A 26,312-nucleotide genomic window follows, 5' to 3' on the forward strand; every position below is an offset into this window, starting at 1 on the left:
TTACCAGCACTTGGAGCGTGCCTGAAAATCAACGGGCGAGTATCCGATCGATGAAACACTCGAGGGCGTCGTCGAGCTGTACACGTTAGAGGCGACACCTACGGTGCTGCTTGGCGACAACGGCGTGGTGCCCGGGTCCTCTTTTATCACTGCGGTAACAAAAACACAACTTTCAAACAAATCCTTGATTTTCAGAAAGTGTAAATGTATAATAAATAAGTGCAAAACTCACTGTCCGGCCAGTACGAGCACCTGGACACGGCCTCGGAGACGCTCATGGCAGTGGGATCGTGCCTCCTGGAGCACGCGGCAGCAAAGCCCCCAGCGAAGCCATTCCCGCTACTGATGGCAGCCGCGGCCGCGGCGGCTGCAGTCGATCCGCTCGTGCCACCTGGAACATCGAGGTAATTCCCTTGAAAAGCTTGGGGACCCGGGGGTTCGGTCAGTTTGCGGCGAGGCGCAAGGGAGGGCGGGAAAACGGCGCTAGAGTGCGTGGCTCACCTAAGGACGATCCGATCTGGCTGTAGCCGTTCATCGTCGGGATCTGCATCGGCTGCATCGGCAACTGCTGGGGCAGCTGGCAGCCATACGGCGAGAGCTGTTGTTGCTGCTGCGGCAGGCTCCAGGCACTAGAATCATCATCGGTATGTGTACACGTGAAAAAATTTAATGATTTTGCTACAATATCTAATGTATATAGTACTTGTGTACCTCTCGTAACGAGGGTAAGCGGTGGCCGAGCCGTAAGCAGGCGGTGAGTGGCCAAAGATGCTCCTCGAGGCGTTGATGTGGCCCATGTGAACCGACTGGTAGGGATTGCTGTACATGGCCTTGTTGTACGGATTATTGTTGGGCGGGGCGCGCTTCATCCGCTTGCGTCGCCGGAAGTTGTTGTTCTCGAACATTTCGCCCGCGTTTGGATCTTCAACACGGATCATAACGAATGTACACATCGATACACTTCACGTAAGGATACAAAAACACAACGCTCACCAACTGCGTTGAAATTAATGTAGGAAAGCGTTAAATAAATCTCTGATTGAAAACAACCAATTGATTTAGAAAAAAAAAGGCCAATGAACGGTAATTCATAAACAGCTTATTATATACCTGACACCGCGTTTTAAACGTATATTTCACGATCTGTGATAAAAGTGTACACTAACCGATGACCCAGTAGTTGCCCTTGCGTTCGGCTCCGGGTTCCCTGGGCACCTTCAGGAAGCACTCGTTCAGGCTCAAATTGTGCCTTATGGAGTTCTGCCAGCCCTTAATGTTCTCCTGGTAATACGGGAAATTCGTCATGATCCACGAGTATATCTCGCTGAGGGTCAGCCTGCCCTCGTCGCTGCTCCGGATGGCCAGGACGATAAGCGCCACGTAGCTGTAGGGCGGCTTTTTTTTCTTCGAATTGTCGTTCGTGCCGTCGTTGGCTACCGTCGCGTTGTTGTCGCCACTATTGTTGTTGTTATTGCTACCACTGCTACTAATGCTACTGCTGTTGTTGTTGTTGTTCTTGTTCTTGGCCGTGGTTGTGGTTGTGGTGATCGTGGTCGTGGTGGCAGAGTTATTGTTGCTGCTACTGCTGCTGCTGCTGCTGCTGCAGACACCGTTGGCGTTGGCCGACGGAGCGCGGCTGCTTCGCGAGCGCCTGTTAACGACGACGCTGGTGCTGTTCGAGGCCCTCGACTCCCCGACGCTTCGGTCATCCGTTATACTGTTGAGGTGGTGGTGGCTGCCGCCGGTGCCGTTGTTGCTGGTTGTCGTTGAAGCCTCGAGATAATCCGAACGGTCGGGCGAGTGATCTTCGAACTTTCGTTTCACCGATTTTGGCTGTGTAAGGAACAATCGATATAAAAGACAATGATCGCAAAAGTTGGGCTTGGAGGCCAAAGTAACTTTAAAACGTCATCGTTGTAAAATACATAATGTGGTTCGCAACATACATATATATCCACGCGCACAAAAATCTCTCGATTGTACAGTTACATCAGGGAAAATATAATATATACTAGTGTCGTACATGGCATGAACAATAAGGAGAATGGTTTTCATCTTTTTAAGTTAATATTATGGCAGGAAATGAACCAAAATCTACCGGTAACATGTAAGAATTGACAAAGCTCGTTTCGAGCACTTTTGATGACCAATTCCAGCTAAAAATTGTGAATTTATTTTGATCCATAACAAATTTCTCATGTCATTTTTCAGAATAAAAAACATATACAAGGTGTTTCCAAGTACTGTCACGAATAAGCGAAAAGTACGGGTGAACAAACCCAACAATCTTCACCCCCCCATATACAAGGCTCGATGATTTCCGCAAATATGCAGGTACATAATATTGTATCTATCGATTTTTCTCAGATTTTGAGACGTGAGCGTTAATGATGATTTATAGAGTCAAGCAATTGTGTATATACCAGGCGGTGGTTGTTATGTTGCAGAGGCCCGAGGCTGCTACTAGTGGGCATCGAGGCAACCTGCACGGAGCCGGGACTATGGCTGTGGTGATGGTGGTGCTGGTGCAGTGGTGACTGTAAGCTCGAGCTTACCTGCACCGAGCTGCCGTGCAGGTCCTTATTTGGACTCGCCGTTGGCATGCAACTGCTGCCCAGTGGATCCGACACGAAGCTGCTGACTGGAGAAGAATACATTTTTTTCTTTTTCTTTTTTTTTTTTTTTTTTTTCGTAGTGTACGGTACAGTGTGGGTATACTTATATCGGTAATATGGTTGGAGATCGATGAGGTGAAATGAGAATGAAAAATAAAAGGCACCATGATAGGGTCGAGCTTCCAACAATCGAACAATGCGGGAAAACAAAGAAATCGATAGCGGACGCGAGCGAAAGAGCCGAGAAATCGACAACTTCCTCGAAACCTATACATACGTGTTCACGAGTGTATAATATATACATATATGTATATTATAGTCACCTCCCTCGATATTACGCATAGGTGGAGGGACAATTGGATTTTTTCATACGAATCACGAGGCATCTCGAAATTCGAGGCAACGACTCGCGGTGATGCTCGACACCGTTTCTCTTTGTGCACGGTGATGTATAATGTATATCTGCCCTTATATAATATTGTACCGATCATTTAAAGTGCGAGTGTGTTTAAATATTTATAAACAAGTTGATACTGTACAACGAAGCGCGAGGATACTTTGTTTAATTCACGGGATTTGACCAAAGGGGTCGTTTATCGTTTTTCACATGATGTATATACGTTTACGAGTTTTGTGTAATTGAAGGTGACGTGAAATGATTGCAGAGAAAAAAATACACCCCGATAACTGGGATGATTAAACATCCACATGTAACAGCGTCGATTTTTTTATTATTATAAAAATAAAACTTCTACATATAAATACTTTACACTCATGCAAGAGGAAGTAAAAAAAGACGAGGGTAAAGGTTTTTTTTTTTTTTTTTTTATATGTTTGAAGTTTTGTCACGTGCTCTGTCGATGAACATTGGGATGTAGGAAGCGTGAAGTGACATTTTTGCCCGCTTGTTTGCATACCTCTCGGCCCAACGTGTTGGATGATTTTGTTTAATTCGTACGGAAAACGTGTTGTATATACATGTACGCGTAAAACGAAGCAAGTGTGTTTTGTATGATGTATATGTAAAACAATATGTTCCCGCCACGGCCAAACCAATCAGTTATTATAAACGATTCGAGGCTCACGTTGATGCATAAACAAAAATTTGGCAGCTGCGTTGTTTTTGTATCGTACGTTCCATTCCATATTCCCGCGTTGCTAACGCTTAGGTATATATAGATTGAATTCATGCTGTTATGTGTATGCAAGTATAAGAGTAACGCAAAAACCTCGGTATTTTCGTCCAGATGATAATTAGAACAGGAAACAATGTTAAGTCACGAGGAACTTTTACAATCCTGTACTACCAACGCATCTCCAAAAAATAAATCCACGAATCTCGACGGGTTATAAAAAAAAAAGGCCAAAAGTACACCCCCGAGTGGGACGAGGAGAAGCTTACAAAATATAAATAAAGTATCGCTTGCGCGCGTATACGTATATATACATACGCGCGACGCATTACTCAGAATTAAAGAGAGCACAGCGCATGCGGGGGTGAGGCGAGGCGTAGTAACAATGCCCCTGTGATCGTCTACGTGTGTGTATATATACATGTGTGTAATATACGGTCCGCGAATATATACGGGGCTCCTGGGTAACTGGAGCTGCTCGCGGTAACGCGACTCCACGATATTACGGGTGTATATATTTCGCCTTTGGGCCGTGCGTGCAGCGTTCAAACTCCTTCGGTGCACGTCACGTTGGGCTCTGATAAAAAAAAAAAAAAAAGAAAAAAAAAAAAAAAAAGCCAAGTACCTATAATACTCTCTCGAGCGTAAGTGGCGTTTTTCCTCTCTTTTAAAATCAATACAAATGTGTATTATATATACTGCGTATCTGCTGAGAAAAGCAAATGTTAAAAAAAATAAGGAACAGTCCGAGAGACAACGTAACACTTTGCTGTCACTTATCGCGAGCTTATTGAGGAAATAACAATATTGTTGATTTGATCCACGTAATTCGTCGTGGGGTAACTCCTCTCATTAAAAGAAGAAAAAACGTCGTTTGGCATTAAAATTATATTTCAAACGCATACTAATGTACGAGTACAGGGAATCATAAATATATAGTACTTACAGAGATTTAATAGCCAACTAGACGCAAAAAACAAAAGCTGCATAACTCGCTTATACATATTGTAATAAACCAACTAAGCGTATATACTTTCTTTTTCCTCCCCAAACAAATATTCCCGGATGCAGCGATAAGCGCCGCTGTTACAGCACCATTTGCTTACGTTTGTTAAATTGCAAATACGAATCTCTCTCAAATATTTTTATGTAATCATCTGTTTGTTTCGATAAACAAGCCTGACACGTGATGTTAAATTTTTTCACGACTACGAGTGTCAAGAGAGAGAGAGAGAGAGAGAAAAAAAATTACTCGACAGAGAATCAAAGACAACAAACAGCTATATGTGTAACGCCTTCATTCATCAACTCATCGTCAAAGACAGTATAAAGATATACATATATAATGTTACATGTAAAAGCTCGCACGTATAAGTAGGTGTATCGAGCGGATGATGATGGATGGATAAGCGTATGTACGGTATATATAGGGTGTTGAGTTTCTTCTATTGGATGCACACAATACAACATATATAAGGTACAAGCGCAGGTATAGTGCACGTGCAGAGAGAGAGGGTGTTTTGAAAATAACAGGCCGAATAGCTGTCGACACACGCTGCACTGCACACATGGCACTCGGTTGTTGTACAAATTAATGCTTTTACACTGTCATAATAGCCGAGCTGCAGCATATAATAGAGAAAGGATGTTTTGCTTTACCGGATATGTATAATGTACAGGTACATTTGTACGGGGTGCGATGCGTTAGGTATATCGCTAATTGCGCGCGTAAAGTGATCGCCAACTTACGATTTCTTGCAATTTTTTTTTTTTTTTTTTTTTTTTTTTTCTTACGCGGAATGGAATGCGAAATTTCGAAACGAGTTCCGGATTCGCAGGTTGAACAATTCAACTTTTGGAGTCAATACGCGTTGTTACTTCATGTCATTGTGTACATATATGGGTATGAATTACTCAAGGTATATACGAAACCTGTTGTAATGTACAGTAATCGAGAACTTCCTGATGTTTTTTATACATACATGGAAGAATTTTTTCAGATTTTCAGTACCAGAACGTCAATTGAAAAATCTGTTTCTCTCTTTATAATAATATTTACCAATCCAAAAACGCCTCCTCCCGAGTCAAGGATTTTGTTTTTCGCACACCAGAAAATTTTTTCAAATCCAAACAACTTGACTCTCACACGTATAGGTATTCTCTTTTTTTTTTTTTTTTTTTTTAAATGCTACAATTTTTGTATCAATTAAAAAACCCGTTGTCCCATAGCATTTCAGTGCATAGAAAAACCACAAGCAAATGAGTAAGTACACATTCTCCATGACAAAAGATGTACCACTATACATGCCAACGTGGCACAAAAGAGGGTCGAAGGTCAGCGAGCTAATCTCTCCCCCTCCTACTATTTCAGGAAAAAAAAAAAAAAAAAGCGGCATCCTCTGCATTCCCTCGTCTCAACGGAGTGCTGGCAGCTGCTGAAATCGGCACACACGGGAGAAAAAGAAAGAATCGTCGGTCCGGCCGCGATAAGCGAAATACAATACTCGAATGACATCAGCTCGCGAATCACCCGCGCACAGTTTTACATGTATATATGCATATACAACTTTGCTGCTGCACGTCTTTTTTTTTTTTTTTCTCTTTTGTACATTATATAGGCTATATATGCAGCGACATGGGTACGTGTCGATCGGCCAATGTGGAGTCTTTGCCACGGTGATATGGCGCACCAGAGCTGACGAAGGGGCTGATGATTAATCGCATTTTAATTCGACGTCATACGCGGAAAAGTCTTCGCCTGCCCACTACCTGTAGATCGATCGGTGCTCGAAGGAAAAAAAGTTTTTTTTCCTTCACATTCACGTATTTGTATGTATGAGGGTTTGTTTTATTGAAAAGATTTTTCGATGTAATATTCAGCGAAATTTCTTCAAAAAAATTGTTTAGCTTGCAACGATTTGCCATTTTTGCGAGAAAATTACATGAACACGATCAAAAAATAGTTCGGATTGAACTACCGATTTTATATCATCTGATGGTTATGTGAATATCGTTAAAATCACCAATTTATGCTATAAACTGAGATAAATAATAAATACGTGCAAGTCCAAAAGTTTTTTCGCAACACCGGTATGGGAATAGCAATTTTATTCAAAATGATTCCCTCCGCGTCCTCAATAACAAAAAAAAAAAAAAAAAATCGATCTTACCGATCAATACGCGATAAAATCAAAGAGGCCGTCCACACACGATTCGTTGCATAACCATCCAGCGCAAGCTCGCTTACAAAGAACACAAACGTCCTTCAATTTTTGCCGATCGGCAACCGAGTTGCAGGGATAAGTACATCATCGATTGGGAAATCGTTCTTATGAAAAGTGGGTGCAAGTATACAATGCGTTACACCGAAAAGTGTCACACGCGCGCGTGTGCATGGCTTTTTTATGTTGCCTGCCACGTTACACGAGACCTTGACATGAATATAATTGTTATTGCGAATATCGCCGTTACTCTATACTCGAAATCCGGTATTTGGTGCATCGAGTGCAAATTTTACATGTGATTGGAGAAAACAAGGATGGTGTGCATATCTATACCGATATCTACATTGGATCGGTTGTTAAAACGGACTTTTTCCAGCATAAAGGACCGTGTTGTCCCTGGTCAAACAGATGGGACTTTTGAAAAAAGAAAGGCGCAGTTTTGTCCAACTTTACGAGGCGTCGTGCGCTCAAGATGACTCACTCGCGTCTCTCCCACGAAAAGAAAAGGAAAAAAAAAAAAAAAAAAAAAAAAAAAAAGAACAGAGACTCACGTCAGACGATCCCTACGTGCGTGCAGTCTACCAGAGAGAGGTGAAAGTATACCCATATACTGGAGCTTGGCTCGGTACAAAAGTTTAGAAGAGGAAAGAAAAAAGATTCAAGTCCGCGTGTATCGGAGTGTCACGTTTTACACGCGTCGCGATTACCGTATAGTCTCCAGTTGCAGAGGATGGCTTCTGCTGTATGTTGTTACATGTAACATGTGTAGGTAGGTACTTATATTGGAATTGGATAACGTGCCGTTTGCTTCTGACGCTCTGAAATTATTCATCGCGAGTTCATATTCGTGCGCGAATTTACAGGTAAAAAAAAATTGTCCAATATTCTATCGCAGACAACTATATACGTATATTTAATACAATGTAAGAACGATCAGAACAGGGTATACACATGGAGCTTGAACCGATATGACATTAGAAAAATTTATTAGCATAATTCTAATCAATCGCTTGGATGTATTATGCAACGAAGAGTTATATTGGTAAGGAGCTAAGATGACTATGTGTAAAATGTCACATCAGAGGTTTCTGATTATTATTTTATCATCCAACATCGAATGGGGGAAAAAAAAATCAAATACTGCCTTGTCCACTGTACATAGAACGATCGAGTATACACCAAAAGAGAGGTACTTAATATTAAGAGGAAAAAAGTCAACAGAGGGCGGGCACGGTATTGTCGCATATATATATATATATTATACACGTGGGGCTGCAATAATATATATATATATGATACCTTTATTACGTCAATTTTCCGCTCTGCCGCCATGCAGGCTATATTATCGTAACACACGTGTGTATAGTAATAGCAATTAACCGAGTGTGTAGATATATTACGTAAGTAATACAGGAGGGCTAATATAATCGCAGCATGCACGGAGAGCGGAGAGAGAGAGATCATGTTCGGAGTATAGGGTTTACGGCCCTTTCGCCGCCGACGCAATTAGCCGAGCCATTACGCATACACACACACACACACACAAAGGAGCATGCACGTATCGAGTGCCAAACGACATTGATATACCTACCCTGTATGTATATGCATGTGTGCCCTTTTACTTTGAGCATCGATGGCTCTAGAGGAGGAACGAAAAAAAGTTGTACTTTATACAGAGATAATTGTTCAGCAGGAGGAGGACGAGCGGTGAGGCGGGCAAACAGATATTTGGCCGAGACGAGGGTTTTTTTCTTTCGAAATCGATAAAAACCAACAGCGAGATAAATAAATTTAAAAAAAAAAAAAAAAAATCAAGTTTCCAAAATCCTTTTATTTTTGTCAAATTAACGTATACACGCATGTATATATAATATACATCCCCGGCGTTTGGGTAATTAGGCACACGCGCGTCCAAAGGGAAAATAATAAACAAGCAAATACCTCTGTATGTGTAAAGGGGGTCCAGTGCGCCGGAGAGAGAAAAAAAAAGGACCCATAGCAGCAGCAGCAGAGCAAGGGAACTCGGCCGTATAATAATTCGCCAACTCGGTAATCCGAGACTCGCGTGTATAAATATATATATAAACCCAAAGGTCCAGAGCTCTTTCCCTGGCACATGTACACGTATATATACACATATGTACGCTCTGCCAAATATCTACCATCGAAAGCTCTACTTTACGACTCTCTCGTGCTACATGTGTATGTGTGTGTGTGTTGTACGTGCACACAAAAGAAAGAATCAGAGCAGCGTAATACGGGAAGGAAGCTCGTGTGCGTGAGTAACTCTTGAAATTTCACCGGATATAGCCCGCGGAGCTTTGTTTAATGTACCGGCTTTGATTTCCTTGCTGCGCCTGTCTCGATTTCACGTACACGCAGTGCTCTCACTCTCTCACTTTGGCTTATCGACACAAAACAAAACAAAAAACAAAAAAAAAACAAAAAAAAATTAAAGGGTCTGCGTACCTATTATGTATTACATGGGCATATAGATCTTGCGTTTCATACAACCGTAAGAGTACATGTAATTTTTTTTTTCCTCGCTATAGCGGGATAAAGTGTGATTAGATTTGATTAGATCTAATTTGAAGAGTGTTTTGAAAATTGCCATCAGACAACACAATGATTGTTTTTGGAGTAACTCGTGACCTTTGAAACAATTAATTGATAAATGTATTATTACACGCGATAAAAATCTCGTTCCCAAGCTCGAGATTCCATTGCGAACGCAAAGCGATGTTTATGCATGTATTTTATCCAACGCTTGCGTCTAGTCTTACAAAGTTGCAATTAAAAATGCAATGCGATTGTAGTTTTCGGGTAATACATATATACATTCGTATGGTCACATACAAGAAACCATACGTACACAGCGTGTAACAAAACAGCGGTGCGCATATCCCGGGCCATCAATATTATCCAGCCGAGCCGTGTAAACGTCATTTCGCTAGTCGCAAGAGCAGCCAGAGCAAAAAAAAAAAACCCGGTAGGTATACTTCCCGAAAAAGCACAAGAGAGAGAGACACTCGTGGCCGCGGGCGAAGAGACAAATCATCCGGCAAATAGAGCACTTGTTGCTCGCGTATAAGCCTCTGGGTCGCGCAGTCGACTCCCAGACGCGATATTGTAATTATAATCGTCTCGCCTCTCTATTTTCGCGGAATTTATGCTTGAAAAAAAAAGAAAAAAAAGAAAAAAAGAAAGAAAGAAACTCACGCACGAGCGAGAGAACGAAAGAAAGAAAGTAACGCGTCGTCGCCGGGGCGATAAATCAGCGAGCGTCTCCAGGATTAGCGACGCAGTAACTCACCCGCGCACTAAACACCCTAATGTAACTCTCTCCGACGCGCGCGGCTCCCGACTAATACGCGCACATATACCTATATATGAAAGGGAGAGAGAGAGATAATACCTATATACGAGCGAGAGAAAGAGAGTGCCAAGCGCCTACATCTCGGGATCATGTGCGGGCATTTTTTTTTTTTTTCGCTCGCCGTCGCGCCTCGTTTGCCAAGCCTATACTTGTATGCAAGTAATAAGCGCCGATTTGGGCGATTCTGCTTTTCCGTGTGTAGCGCGAGTCGAGATGAAGGGTCGTTGTTGTATATAGGTGGGTTTCATCGGTGATATGATTGTACGCGCATCGGTGGTGTTTTGTTTAAACAAACACGTCGTAAATCAATCAAGAGAGAGAGAGAGAGAGGGATGAGTAGTGTTTGTTCGTTCTTCGCTGTTTGATGTTTTTGAGGGGCTAACGACGTGTTTTATATCAATATTATATATGCCGAGAAAGAAAAAAAAAATTCAATATACTATTACGTCTGCCACTGCAAGTTAAAGACACTTTATGGTTTTTTTTTTTTTTTTTTTAATTTGAAAACACATTTGTGTCCAGCAGAAAAAAAATGAGACCATAGTCGCAAAAAACCGTGTCCCTACGAACAAAAAGCGAGTCGTTCGCTTACTTATACAGTTTTATTTTCTCCACAATGAATATTTATTTTTAAGGTAAACTGAGAGAAAAAAAATAATAAAAATTCCAGCAGAAATTACCATTCCGCACAGTAAATTGGATGCAAGTTGGCAAAAAAGAAATAAATTAAATTTTTAACGGTAAATATTATCATTCTAACAGTAAAAATTATTATGCTGGAAAAAGAAAAACCTTAAAAGGAACGGTTAATAAATTTCACTTTCTAGCACAGTAATTTTTACAGTTCGAACTGTAATTTCTATTGTTAAAATAATAATTTTTACTTTTAAAAATAATAACTACCTCCTTTTTCGCCACCTTGTACCCGACTTACTGTGCGGAATGGTAATTTTTGCTGCAGTTTCTGTATATAATTTTATGTTTTTCTCTCAGTGTACGAGCACATTTTCATATCCAACAAGACTAAGTATACCTTTGAAAAAAAGTAATGAAACAACGCCGTTTACCCGAAAAAACACACTAAGCTGGAGATGGTGAATCGAGCATTACAATACACACACACCAAACACTTGTAAGCCCCATCGACAGCATCGCATCGAAAAAAAAGAAAATTATCGGTGCAGCCATGTAAAACCAAACCCCAAGTACCCCTTTGACGCCCGAGAAAGAAAAAAAGAAGAAAACTGCCCCCCCCCCTTTCCATACATATATACATGGATGGCACTTTTCCCCCAATCTCTCTCACGGCTTCGATATAATTTAGTGCCGAGTCGCGCGCCTACACCTGACCTGACTTAATCATCCGGAGGGGGGGGGTGTATACGTAAGTGCCGGCAGTACAGCACTTACAAACCAAGACAGTCACGCGCGAATGGACCTCTTGATACACTACGAGGGCCTGAGAAAACAGACGTCGACAAAAAGGGTGCCTTTTCCTCTTCCTCCTCCCGGTCTCTTTCACTCATATATATACCCACACTTTTTTCGTTCGCTCCCCCTCTATACACCCCCCGATTCGCCGGACGATTTGTCTTCTATTTATATATGTATTTTTATACCCACTCCTCCCCCTCCTTTTCGTGCACCATTTCGAGCGCGATGACGAAAACGTCCAAATACCTACACATATAGACACGAGAAAAAACGAAGCGCGACCGTCCTTTACACTTACACCTATATATATATATACGTACTGCAATCACGCGAGAGATTTTTTGCGCAATCGTTAATTCCTCGGACGTTACTCATTGCAATACCCGGTAGGCGCGCGTCGTTTCATTCGCCGTAAAGTCACCGTACACTTTTCACCCGTCCATCCGTCTCTGTCTACGTATAATATCGCGTATCATTGCGTGTTGTCTTCCTTGATGTTTTTTTTTTTTTTTTTTTTTTTTCCCCTCTCAAGTCGGCTTTTATCATCTGAAAAATATGTGCATGCGGGACACAGAGAGAGAAAAAGAGTCGAGTTTCACGCTCTTGTACGCGTTGGAACGGGCGCACACCACGAAAATCAAAGTCTATCCATCTTATCGATCTGCTTGTAAATGAAACGATTGGCTCGTACAGTTCAACACTTGTCTGCGCATTGTTAAATCAATGAAAAGTATATGTATATATATATTTACAAGTTGACACCCCAGCAATATAACTTGAACTTGAGGTCAAGCTGGTGGTCAACGGAGACCTTGTTGATTGATGATTATTCTATGCTAAAAAAATTACACAACTGCACCGGTGTAATAGTTAATTGTTTGTTTTATCTTTTACTTGTGTATTAACTTAATTGATTGAAGAAGAAAAAAAAAATGTCAATAATCCAGTGGAGGTATTCCGTGTTTACGTTATTAATTACCGTGTATGTGGTTTGTTGTTTAAAAGTTGCCCCAGTCAAACGAACATACACATGCGAGAAAGAAGTGATGAGAGCGATAAATATATACATTGCCGAGAGTTGCCGGGAAGTGCAGCTTCCATTATCAATTAATCAACTGTTTATTCGCACACAATATTTATGAATTTCGGGCGGGATGTACAAAGGTTGAGGGGTTTTTTTTTTTTTTTCACGTGTTTTCACGGTGTCAATAATAAATATTTTGCCGAAACAGAGTAAACAACAACAACAGGAGTACAAAAGTATCCATATATTATTATTATTATGTACCTCGACGATATGAATTTCGTGTTTGAATGCGATTAAAATATGCTGTGAGGAAACAAAAACCTCGACGATGTGCGGTTATCGGTAATAATTCGCAAACGCCATCGCTTAACGGTGCAAAAAAAGAAGAAAAAAATATTAATTAATAGGTCGCCAATAGTGTGCAAAGTAATGATAATAAATACGAGAAAGAATCGAAAGTAAAGAGGGAGAGGTATATAGGTAATGTGGTACAAAAACGCGTGTGACTAAACGCCTCGAGGAGAGATCAGGGAGAGCAGCAGCAGCAAGAGTCCCGGGGGCAGTATATCAAAGCTAAACGCGCGGTGTTATACGCGCACGCCTCGCTCATTTGTTTCGGCCCTCCTCCACCTCCCAAAGTGTCGCTCCGTTTTATATCTCTTTCACCTCCCCCCCCCTTCTCCCCTTGTATTATTAGAATATGCACTCTCTTCTCGAGGGGCATTAGCGCGTGTGTTTCTTGTTGGAGGGACCGAGGTCTCGCTTTTTTGGAAAGCTCTCCCCATCCCTCGGGGATTACACCGAGTATATTCGGGGATGAGTGCGTGCGCGTCGTTGCGAAAGAGCTTTGCGGTTTACGTATGTATACATACATCTCTCTCTCTTTCTCTGTGTACTTTGTGTGTACAAGAGCTGGTTTTTTATTTGTTACGTACATATGCAAAAAAAAAAAAAAAAACAAGTGCAGGTACACGTGAGTGCAAAGCGTTAAACTGCAAATGAATTTATAGCAACAATAACATCAGGATGGTGTATCTAAAAGCTCTTGTTTACCTGAAAAAAAAGCTCGTGCACTGTTAGACTCGATGGACACACGTAATCGTAAATTTTCATTGTTTTGGCTTCTTTTTTTTTTTTTTTTCTTCTTTTATTAATACAGTGGGGAAAATCGCTTCGTCATAGCGCACGGCCTCTACACATATATATATACTTATACACTTGTTTGTCGGCTTGTGACGCGGTCGTGTTTCAAAAGGTTTTATATTATTATTATTATGGGCGACGCCGATTTTTCGATGACTTTTTTCCTCTCCCCAACCGAAAAGCTCCGAGTGATCTTGAATATCAGCTCCGATGCGTCGTATCTCCGTTGACTAATTTGCCCCGCGTCGTGCCTTGGCTTGAAAATAGAGTCGTCGTCGCTGTGTGTCCAAACTCGCGCGTGTGTGCTGCTCTATTTTTGTAAGGTACACGCTTACAGCACGTATAGCACGTAAAAGCTATTTTGTTCTTACACGCGTGTAACAACTGTTATAATCGGGAGGAAAATGAAAGCTCGGCCTATACATCGATTTGCTCCGTGCAGGTGTTATGTATACAGGTGAGTGGTGAAATTGTACGTCAAGCGAAGAATATATATACGCAAGTTGTACTCACTTGGGTGCATGGACGGTAGGGTCGGTGTGGTCGACAGCTGGTACGACTCCTGCTTTATCTTGAGGGAATGATGGATCGGGTCCTGGACGTTGTGGCCCAAGCCGGGGCTGCTCAGGCTCACGTTTCCCTGCTGCAGTTCCTACGGAAAACAAAAAAAAATCCAATCATTACAATCATCTTATTTGCTCGCCAAAAACAATCATTTGCGCCGATGGAGCGGAAAAATCTATCCTCCCAATTAGAGCGAGGGGAAACAAAACAAGAAGCGAAAAAAAAAAAAAAAAGAAAAAAAGAAAAACACGTTAACAAAGTGATCTTCCCGCGCTCTCTATTGTTATCCAAACAAACGTCGCGCGCGATATCATCGAGATTTGACAAATGAAGTGGAAATCTAAACAAGATACGCGCGCGTCTGTCTGTGTGTGTATGTATGTATGTGTATATACAATAACGCGTTGATTCGTATATAGTTATGTGTGTATATGGGGAGGAAAGAAAATCACAGAAAGAGAGAAGGAGGTCCTCTTTGAGCACGCGATGTTTGAAGTCTCGTCGCAGGAAGCTTACAAATACCGGCCGGCTGTTGTGACATCCGTATTATGCCCCGGCGAAACTTACGATCCCCTTGGATCGTTGTAGTATGCGATCATCCCCTGTGTACTCTCTCCTTTTTTTTTTTTGTTTTTTTGCTCTTTTGTTTATGCTTTTATTTATTTTTCCTGTTACAGTATATAGGTATCACGTAGGGAGGGGGGTGCATTCCTGTATATGCCGTGTAGTACTTTTATATTGCTCTTTCCGGTTTTTTTTTTTTTTTCCAATTCTCGTAGCTTTTACATTTGGTGATTGTATCTTTTGACAAAAACAAAACAAAAAATTTAACCATTTCTGATTTTTTGTTGACTTTTTTGACACCCTGATTGAAACTATTTTTTAACTTCTTTCGATAAAATTGAAATAAATATTTTGTAATTGTACGAAATTTTCGTTGATTTGAAAGCAAACATAGGATGCAATAGATTCTAGCTGATGCACATAAAATTTCACGTTGCAATAGGTACATTGACTCGTATTATGATTTTTTTTTTTCCACGAGATTAGATTGTTACTATAGTTACACTGTATAATTTATAAATTTAAAGACACACGGCTCACGGTAAGTATTAAAAGAAAAAAAAAAACAAAAAAAAAAAAAAAAGAAAAAAAAAATTGCGTTTCGCAAATCTTGAGCGTTCGTTCAAAAAAGGAGACAAGAGATATTATACGCAGTGCATTCCGCGACGACGCCACTGCACCACTACGCATTTACACCCATCAACGATGCGACGACAAGAGCGGCTCAACCCGCGGACTCCGTAATACACGTCGTCAACACCATACCGATCGGATCTCTTTCGCGAGTACACGTATATATGTATGATGGGGCTAGATCGGCTCCTTCACACCGCAACCACGCAAGTGCATCAGACCGACACGACACTGAGAAATCGCAGCGCCAGAGCGGCTCTAATGGGACACTCTCTCCCTCCTCTCCTTTCGCACCAACGTTTTCTATCTTGTCATCCAGTCGCTTCATCTCCATCCCATTACATGCGTGCATGCGCTTTCATGCATATATATATATGGGGAACGCCGTGTGTCGTGACTTTTTTTTCCTTCCCTCCCGCTTTTTGGGCTGAAATTTCAGGAACAAAGTTCCACCAAACAGCGGTACATACTCAAATATATAATACAAAGGTCCGAGTAAGGAAGGTTCGATGTTTCATCACGCCGATAAACACATTTACTTCAACGTGACAATATTTATGAACTAGTGACTTTTTATCAATTGTTAGGTTGCATTGCAATAAAAATGGTACACAAATTAATGCGATGCTTTAAGAAGATTTGAAACATCATTAAACGCGTCCGACATTTATATTGCATGTATACATGTATACGTCAAATTAAAAGTGCAAAATACTCGATACAGCGGCCATAGTCGTGAGCACAGCATCAGCCTCTGACATTGATTTTTCCATCGATACTATATACATAATCTGCGTTGCTGCTGGTAAATCTACCACATTTTTGTAATTAATGCTCAAAGCCTCTCTTTGCTCACAAGTGTCTATACGTGACCTTGGCTCCCGATAACCCACTTATCGGCGCGTATAGGTATATATTATACTCGAAGAAAAAGGAAGAAACGTTACGAGCGAATGAAACACTTGCACGTTGTTTCTCTCATAATCGCGGGTATTTCACGATTACACCATGCCCGATAAAATGACGCGAGACCTTTTTTTTTTTTTTTCATTTTTTTTTTCAAAATTATTTTTAGAAAGAAAGTTATCACATTATTTAAGCCAATGTATATATATATACACGTGAAATAATGAGATTCCACGACGAAACGCTCGAAATATTTGTTCACCACGCACATTGTGGTATTTTTTAGTTGTGAGGGTTACCAAGTATACAACACACCGAAAAACATTCATCAGGCTTGTATTATTGCGAGTACGGTGGGCCACACTCGTGTCGTTATCAGCGTGTAATATACGCGCGGCGAGTTGATCTCGGACGAGCCTTTTTTTTTTCCCTCCGCACGATATTATGTGGCGCGGGAAGGAGAAAGAGGAAGGGAACTCGTGAATTATAGATTAACGACGAAAGAGAGAGCGTCAATATATTATAAGATGCGCGCTTCGCGCTTTGACCCGCGAGAAGGAAAAATTTTTTTTTTTTTTTTGGCTCTGAGAATCCGTAGGTTCCATTTATTTTTATCATCATTGTCTGGGCGTTGCTTCGTCAAAATGGCACGAGTGACGAATTGTTTTGTTTTACAATCAAAAAGTATTTAATCGATCGTTAGAAATATACGAGTGTGTGTTAATACTCAAGCGATAAAAAAAAAAAAAAAAAGGCTAATAAGCATAAGTTAGTTCCCTTAAAATCGAGCTCATACCGATGTATTTCTCTTCCTTCTGCTTTTCTTTTCCATAAAATAATTGTGGGATTCGCGGATGGCGCGACTTCGGAACACAAAGATCAGCCATTTACTCCACAGTGCCACGCTGTTTTGTTGCAATTATATTGCATTCCGATAAAATACAGCCTGTGTGTGCGTATGAAAATTTCAATTCCCTCGGAAAACCATTGTGCGGCAATTGATGGTGGTAATCCTTGATTTCAGCCGTTAATTATATATAATAATATATTGTACACAAGAGCAATTTCGTAACGAAGCTATGATAACGTCACTAAACTGTATGGTTTTTGATAAAAATTGTCAAGTGTATGTATATACATATAAAACCAATAGTCGATAGGAGCGTAAGACGTGCAGCGAGTCAACGTGATTGTGTAATTATTATTGCAAAGAATTGTTTTCCCAATGATTTGACAATGTTTGTACAAACATGTTTAAGTGACGCAACGCAACGCTTGGCGGGAAAACGTTTTTTTATATCCCCTCGCAATGTTTATCAATATATAGGTGCGCGCATACTTGCACATACTTTTTTTTTTTTTTTTTTTATTAGGCTTATCTTATCGTATTGAACAAATTACGGTACAAACAATCGGTCGAATGGGCAATAAGCTGCGGCATGAATTTTCTTTTAGTTTTTTAAATTCTTTTTCGTCCCTAACTATCGAGGAATATATATGGGCGCTTAATGAAAGAGGAAAAAAAAAGTACTTGTGAGAAGGTCGTCAGCACGAATAAATATTTTGCTACTTTATCTTTTGGCTTTGTAAACAATTTTTTTTTTTTTACTCTCAACTTTCATTGGATACGCAAGAGGAGTTAGAACGTGTATAATCTCGAATTCGCACTAACAACTGCAGTGATTGGATATTGATTGGTTTATTAATGATACAGATAATATTAGTAATCCACATCATTTGAACACTTAAGAGTAATTTTGCCAATCAAAATAAACGTTCATACGAATACAAACAATAAAATATTTTTTTGAACAAAACAAATTAAATCTATTAAATGTTACATTGTACAGCTATTATTTATTTGATTTAAATTAATATTATTTGACTATAATAAATGATTCTTTTACATTTTAAATGTAAGTACACTAAAAGAAAAAAAAAAAAAATTACTGTGCTAGAATGGTAATTCTGGTACTGTCCCGTCGTCTAGAGACTTTTTGCTGTTTAGAACAATAATTTTCATCGCAAGTACATCGATTATAGAAATTGCTGTCCCGGACGGTTATAATTATACGTTGCCCAAAGTAAAAAGTCTCGAGACAACGGAATGACACCAGATGACCATTCAACGGACGAAATTTGTTTTTCTTTTCCATCAGTGAAGATGATCCACGTAACAATTACAGCTACAGGTCCTGCTTATTTATATACACATAAAAAAAAAAGGAAAAAGGCCACTCACATTGTAATGATGGTAAAACTCGTTGTGCAAATTAACGGTGGGGGCGAACGAGGAGCCGACCCCCGTGACGGGCATAACGTGCGAGATCATCCTCTCGGCAGCCGCGCTGGTGTAGCCGCTCATGAAAACGGAGGTGGCCGCATTTACTCGCTGCTGATCCTGCAATTGGTCGTCGCGTTGTTGATTGTCGCAGTACTGCTGTTGTTGTTGTTGTTGCCGGTGGTGCTCGGCCGCGATGAGGTCCTCCAGAAAGGCTGTCGAACCCTCCACTTTTTCCCCGAAAAAAGCGCGAGACGCTCCGCGTACGCCTCGGCTCGCTTTTTATTTTTATTTTTAATTTAATTTTTTTTTTGGTCAGTATAGCGGAGGGGGGTATTCACTTAGATTTGATGGTTTACTCGCATCGAGAGTCGAGTTGCACTGGATAGCTGTTGTCCGAGATGCAGTTCACTCTCTAGGCGATCGATTCTTAAATCTGATGGTTTCCATCGACGACTGGCCGTGAAATCTGAAATTGACAAAAAAAAATTCACTTGTTACATATAGATTATTTACTCGTGTACTCGCATAGTACGTAAATTGTTTGACATGATAATTATTTATTGCAGTGTCAGCTTGTTATGTATCTATTAACCGTAGAAATACAAGAACGTATTAATCGAAAACAAAAAGAAATTTGCGACATAGCAAAGTCTCTTTTGACAACCAAATGCACAGTACATAATGTGTAGTATATATTATATTTATATAAGAGATAGAGACGGCCCTGTTTTGGTTGGAGCCAATCAAGTTGTAACTCGTTATGAACTGTTTTGTCGTATACACGATGATGAGAGTATCGCTGAGACTCATTGATCGCATGCAAGCAGTTCAGACAAGAGTACGTTGCGTTAAGATAAAAATTAATGAGTAAGGAAAAAGATTGTGCAATAAAAATAACGCAGGGTATCGACAAATTGGCAGTAGGTATCATACATGCAATATAAAATTAATCGTTGAAATATCCTTGAGCTTCGTTTAATTGTTATTTCTTTTCATTTGTTTATTTTCTTCTTTTTTTTTTTTCTTCAGGTATCATTTGCAATCTCCAACACGTATTTCTTTGAATTAGTAAAACAAATCTCACGAACCTCATGAGGACTTCAAAAGGTGTATATATAATATATATAATAAAAGGTCTTAGTTTTCCAGGGCATGTAAAAAATTACCTGGCTTTGACAAAATTAATATTTTAAAAGCAAAAAGTTTTCCTGTTTCCCTACAATTAGAGCAACTTAAAAATATCTCAGTTCTTTTACCCGTAAACAATAACCTAGTCGAAGCTTAATCTGAAATTCTGAAAATAGCACTTTTTTTCTCGATGATTCTCAGCTGTAGCGCCCATCGTGAGAGAATTTCATAATTAATTACAGTGGGCCGATGAACGCGCGAGTCAAATAAATTTAAATGTGACGAATTAGACCGTAAACAATTTTCATATAAATATTTACCGAAGCCAGATAACTCGAAATAATTGCACCAAATTATTAACTCAAAAACATGATGTTATTAAACTTGAGTACAATTCGTTCGTGTGTATAAATTGTACGATGATAAAATATACATGAAAAAGTTATCTTAGTTGTACTTGTTAAATTTTTATGTGTTTTTAATGAATAGATAATACCTTTAATTTTTTTTGGGAACTTGAAGTGATATTTTTAAAAAGAAAAACAATCATGAAATCGTTAATTTTCCCAACGCCGGCCGACTCTAATCGTGTAACTATGTAGGTACGTATATGATGTTTAAAAAGAGGAAAGAAACAAGAATATTACGTCTCGTACATGTGGCGTGTGTGGCTTGTCGTTGTTGGGAGGTGCTCAATCTGACGAGTCCGCGACAGCTGCTCTACCTCTAATACTATATCATAGCTCCGTTAGCCACTTGGATGTGCTTTCCGAATATTGTAAATAGTTGTCTTGGATTTATAATTTTTTTTCCCCCCTTTTAAAGAAAAACTACGAAAAAAAAGCGTGATAGAAAGAACCTGCCATGAAATCGACTACACGTTGCAAATGTATTAAGCTGTTACTTATAACGTACCATGTAAAAATTAACGCGTTTCTGTGAAAAAACCTTCACTGCGTAAATCACACGACATGAATAAGACATCACAAGAGTGTAAACCTAAACACATTCCATTTAGCGATACAGCCAAGTTCGTGGCATCAATCTGATTTGGACGATGTTGAAAAAAAAGCGCTCAGAGCGCCCCCCGGTCCCGAGGTCACTCTTGCGTCACTGCATTCGCGTAAACCAACGATCGATTCGACTCGGATGTTCCGTCGAGGAAGGCGATTCGTCGGTATAAATATAATACATTCAATCTCTTTCGAAGAAAAAAAAAAAATTTATAAATAAACACCGCAAGCGGTGCATAAACTTTGTAATCAGCGTCTACTGGTGATTTTTGAGTGACGGACAAAATGTAGGGTGTAACTTTTCACTATTACTCAATATGCCGCATTCAGACTTGGACACGATTTCCGGTTTAACTGCCCAAACACGCCATATAAAACGCGAAAACTCTTGCTTGGTGCTGGGTATAAATTTCAAGTACATCACAGAGAGAGAAAGAGGGGGAGGGGGAGTCGCAAAAAACCACCACTCTTAGCCATGCTGATGCGGAAAGGAAAAACAAAAAAATGACGGAAAGTGCGTGCGTGTACATTCGCAAGCAATAAACTCACGGGTTTTTGCCTCCGTTTAATCCTCGCGCTTCATCTTTGTCTGCTTCTTTCTTTGCTTGAAGAAATAAAAAGTGTGTTCCTATTTGTACATTTATATAGCTTGTTCTGAAATGTTTCTGGGAAACCGTACTATACGAGATTAGGCTTACGAAAATGAATTTCAAAAAAAAGTTTGGTCTGATGCGTTGGCACTTTTAATTATATATTTATGATTATTGAAAATAAGTGAAGAATCAGCCATAAAAAATTTCTCTCGTAATGAAATTTTTTTTTATTTTTAATTGACATCATGTTCGATAAACCGCTTAATTAATTACCGTGTAAAATAATAAAAATTACTGCTCTACTAACGAAAAATTACCGTGTTGAACAGTATAAATTACCTGGCTACCAAAAAATCGGTAAAAATCTGTTGTTATACTGATGATAAAAATTCTTGTTTTGTGGAGTAAATGTTGTTCAATATTCTTGTAAAAATTCCATACAACAACAAGGCACACAACAACCAAGAGCAGTTTGTACACGGTTAAAAAAAAAAAAAAAACAATTGTTTTTACCTTTCCTTTTTCTTTATCGATAACAACTACGATTCGCGCAAAAAGTACGATACAGCGATCGTTGGAATTCGAATTTCAAAAAATTTTGATAACACACATAAAAAACTTAAAAAAATCGCCGGTAGTTCAGAAAAAGAAATTGTTTTTTTTTTTTTAATTTCAAAGAGCCGGCGCTATACAAGGGCCGCAACTTGTGAGAGAGCTTTTTGGGAGGATGATAGAGAGAGGGGAAGTGCGAGAAAAAAAATGTCCCACGGGACTCATCAGGACATCCGGAGGCACGTACATATTAATTTGGGCGCAGTGACAGAGAGCGCCGGGAACGGATGAAACGAGAAATCGTAAATTCATCCCGCGACTACACAGTAATATAATTAATTCGTCCTCCCTTTCACTCTCTCTCTTTTTTAAAAGCGCCGCTGCATCCACTTTATATGCGCACATATATTTTTAGCCAAAAAAGCATCGCACGGACGCGCTAAATGCCGAAAACAGATGATTACTCTTTGCTCGAGTATCCTATGTTTGTGTACGTGTAAACGCGCACTCATAGCCACATGGGAGTGTTTATTGTCGTTAATTTCATTTACTTCTGTAAAATATACGCGTTTTAATATCAAATGCGTGTAAAAACAACACAATATAATGTATAGTTTAGTTGAAAAATCTTAGTATCAATATTCATGTATATAAAAGCAGATAAAACAACGACAACAAGTGGGTGTGCGGTATTATAAATATATATTAACCCAAGGTATGTTTGTGATAAAAAAAAAAAAAAAAAGAGTGACAGAGACATAGCAGATGTCATTGATCTTGGTCATAATAAATGTTGACTCAAAATCTGCAAAGTTTCGTATTTACCTACAAACGCTCGCGTCCTGATTATTATATATACCTTATACCTACGAGTTCCCGGGCGCGCGAGCTCTATCGTGAGTTATTGCGATCTATTTGCATTGTTTGACAACGTCCCGGATTAGTTTTGGCATACAATGCCAACTCCCCGCGAATTTATCTGTATATAGGTATACAGCGTTGCAAGACTATATACCTACAGCTGAACACAAGTCTATTATACATTGCCTTTACGTACATGTATTACACGTGCATATCAGACGCATAATATCCAAATAAATGTTTCACACGGACGGCTCGTTTAATTAAAATTTTTTTTTTTATCCCACTCGCGTCGCTTGGAAAACATGTATATGAGTGTCCGACGGCAAAGTAGAGAGAAAAAAATACACGTAGTATTTTTTTATGGCTAATTTATGCTGTATGTGCCAAAAAAATGGGGTCGGGCCCCAAAAACTGCTGTACTTATACATACGCCCGCGAAGCACCAAAAACGAAGCTATTATAAGCGAGCTGACGAGGTTCTTGTGTGTGTGTGTGCGCGCATAGGTTATACAGATGAGAAATCTTGGAAAGAATGCCAAGTAGAGAGAGAAAAAGCGAGCAAAAAGCCTACATTGGTTCGGTTACAGTAGCGATAAACTCACATTTATTCGTATTTATTAATAGTATGGCGATTATGGTAATAATCTACGTCAAGTACTTATATACGTAATATCAAGCGTTTGACGCACTTACGCGGATGATTGGGATGATAATTAGGTATTGCGCGCCGGCCCCCTCGGAGATTGTCGATTCGTATAATTATAATGTACTGGAGAGCTACTATATTTACTGCTTACTTGTCGTTTCTTTTGTCGTTTGGTTGACAGTGATGGGCGACGTGGTAAAATTGCAAATGGAATTTTTTTGAAATTACTTCGCGTATAAATAAGAAAAAAAAAAAATTTCATTTGCACCAGAGAGTAGAAAAAAAGAAACAACATACGTTTATCCACGCTGTATAGAGTACAGAGAGAACTCATCAGGAAGATAATAATGATAACGACGACGTGTTTTTGCGTTATCCATCGTTTTATTATGCGTGGTAAAATAGTAAAAGTTTCCGACGGTTTGATCTTCGTTGCCGATGATCAGGCGACCTATTGATTGTCGTATAGAAGTACAAGATATTTTCTTGTGCAAATTTTACAACACACGCGCGTTCTAACAATGTGTTTATGTCAATGAATACTTTATACTTGTTCACGTTAAAATAACCACCAATTGGCCGTCGCAAAAGCACTTTTTCTCTCATACACCTCTATTTCTTATTTTTCATGAAAAAAAAAAAAAAAAAAATTATTATTCGATGTTTTTGCAAAGGGTTGTAAAAAGCGTCTGAACACCACCATGAGGTACTACCTAAATAATTTCTAAGGTTTTTTTAGCAGCACGTAGTGTCTGCTCGATAAAAAAAATCTTTCTAACTCGAGGATAATGAGTGTGAGGGTAAAAATTAGTTCGTGGAAATTAATGATAGTAATGAAAATTCTCTGGATCTGTTCGAATAAAATCCACGTAAATACGTGGATATTTTATAGTATTGATAATACCTGGGTGGACGGTATCATTATCATTTACGTGGATAAGGATAAGCCCGCGAATAGACACTGGGATAAAATTTATCAATTTTTGAAAAAGCCCTTGGGACGTGCTCGCATTATATATAATTTCAATTACATCTTGTGAAACAAGTAACTATTGCTTGGGTACATGATAATATATGTGGTAATGATGACTGCAGTGCATGTAAAATTTTCTATTAAATTCCTCGCAATAAGAACCAGAGTAAAATTGCAACTTTTCTCCGTGTGTCGGCCCGGTTAAATCGTTAAAATTTTCGATGAAAGGAAACAACTTTTTATAGTTATTTAATTAAGGTTACGTCACTTACCAATAACGAGAAAACTGGAAAAACAGTAGCACGACGACCGACCTTCTCTCGCCACTAAATCGAACAACACAAAGATTTAAAAAACGTAGTCCCAACAGTTAGTGATGACCTTCGCTCGAAAAAAAAGTCCTCAAGCACACAAAATATCAGAGTAAGGCACGTATTGGTACCTTTCACACACTCGAGTAAAAAGAAAAGAAAAACAAAGCACAAAGAACAAAAAAAAAAAAAAAAAGAAAAAGTTCGATCTTGTCCTTCTCTTGGTCCTCTTCACCAGCACTAACAATACCCTTGCACTGTCGAGAACTAAAAACAATCGTGTGTACTGTACTTGTGCATAACGGTAACAAAGAAAGTATAGGTATCGGAAGAGAGATGTGTCGAGGTACTTCCGCGTAATCGTGGACGCGCGCGACGAGTTTTAGGTAAACTTCCCGACGCACACGCGCCAAGTATACCTAACATACACGTCAACCCCGCGACGGCACACCGAAGAGCCAAACAAAACTCTATTCCTCGTGAACTACAGTAGCCTACTGCTTCGCGTCTCGGCTCTTCTCGTTCTTCGATGCTCGGCTGCTCTGGTTCTTTTTTTTTTCGGTTTTTTTTTTTTTTTTTTTTTTTCAATTCTTTTTTTTTTTTTTTTTCACGCAACCGAGAGCTCTCCCCGATGTGTCAGAGTCGGAGAGAGGAGGCGCGCGCACGCAGCGGCTTTCGAGAGAGCACTGGTGTGTGTGTGCGCTCTTGCTTCTGGGAGGGGAAACAAGGGTGGAGCCTAACTCGCGGCTGGTGCCTTTACTGCGGTAGAGGGGGGTAGATCCATGCCCTGTGTACCCCGCCCTTCTTCTCAGAAAAGCGTTTTTTTTTTTTTTTTAATTTCATAATAGTGATGTGCCATTGCATGTCACAAATTAAAAAAGGCTTTGGTATTCTTAAAATCCTCGAGGAACAACGCATAGCATATTATTTATACTTAAAAAAATCCATTAACGTGCTTAATTGGAAATACGATTTTTTTTGTCAGAGACGATACATTATCCTATAGATCGGCAAAAGATCGGCAAACAGATCATTCAATTAAAAAAAAAAAAAAAAAAAATTATACGATTCTATACATTAGACACGATCGCTATTTTTGTTACTGTAAGTAAGGTTTTTTTTCAATAGCACAGCACACAATACGATAGTTGGCAAAAAAAAAAAAAAAATATTTCTTATCGTCCTGCAATGTCAAACTAATGAAGTTAGCTGATATGAATCAATATTAGGTTCGTTCAAGCCCATTTTGGTTCGGTTCGGTATTAACAAAATATACCTATATATAGGGAACCAAACAGAACTGGTTCTGTATACATATATAGGTATGTG

The 26,312-nt window shown here is 39.6% G+C and overlaps 1 protein-coding gene across 1 annotated transcript; it reads right to left on the reverse strand.

The window, feature by feature from the left end:
• LOC106647005 (uncharacterized) lies at window positions 1-25,411 on the reverse strand. Its single transcript, XM_089593828.1, has 9 exons — window positions 24,945-25,411; window positions 18,862-19,369; window positions 14,466-14,604; window positions 2,424-2,641; window positions 1,167-1,833; window positions 712-922; window positions 502-629; window positions 233-421; window positions 1-149 (listed from the first exon to the last, which is right to left on the reverse strand). The coding sequence occupies exons 2-9, from the start codon at window positions 18,982-18,984 to the stop codon at window positions 1-3; spliced, it is 1,824 nt and encodes a 607-aa protein (XP_089449954.1). The 5' UTR covers window positions 18,985-19,369; window positions 24,945-25,411.
• Between the last annotated feature and the right edge of the window lie 901 nt (window positions 25,412-26,312).

This window comes from Copidosoma floridanum, unplaced genomic scaffold, assembly GCF_036245765.1.
Source record: "Copidosoma floridanum isolate Cflo_tuat_1 unplaced genomic scaffold, Cflo_Japanese_pri ptg000020l, whole genome shotgun sequence".
Taxonomy (NCBI): domain Eukaryota; kingdom Metazoa; phylum Arthropoda; class Insecta; order Hymenoptera; family Encyrtidae; genus Copidosoma; species Copidosoma floridanum.

Excerpts from the sequence above, each read along its gene's own strand:
- LOC106647005 (XM_089593828.1), bottom strand. The coding sequence starts at position 18,984 with ATGAGCGGCTACACCAGCGCGGCTGCCGAGAGGATGATCTCGCACGTT. Across the intron at positions 630-711 it reads GCTTACCCTCGTTACGAGAG|TGCCTGGAGCCTGCCGCAGC; the intron begins GTACACAAGTAC and ends TGATGATTCTAG. Across the intron at positions 150-232 it reads GTGCTCGTACTGGCCGGACA|TGATAAAAGAGGACCCGGGC; the intron begins GTGAGTTTTGCA and ends TTGTTACCGCAG.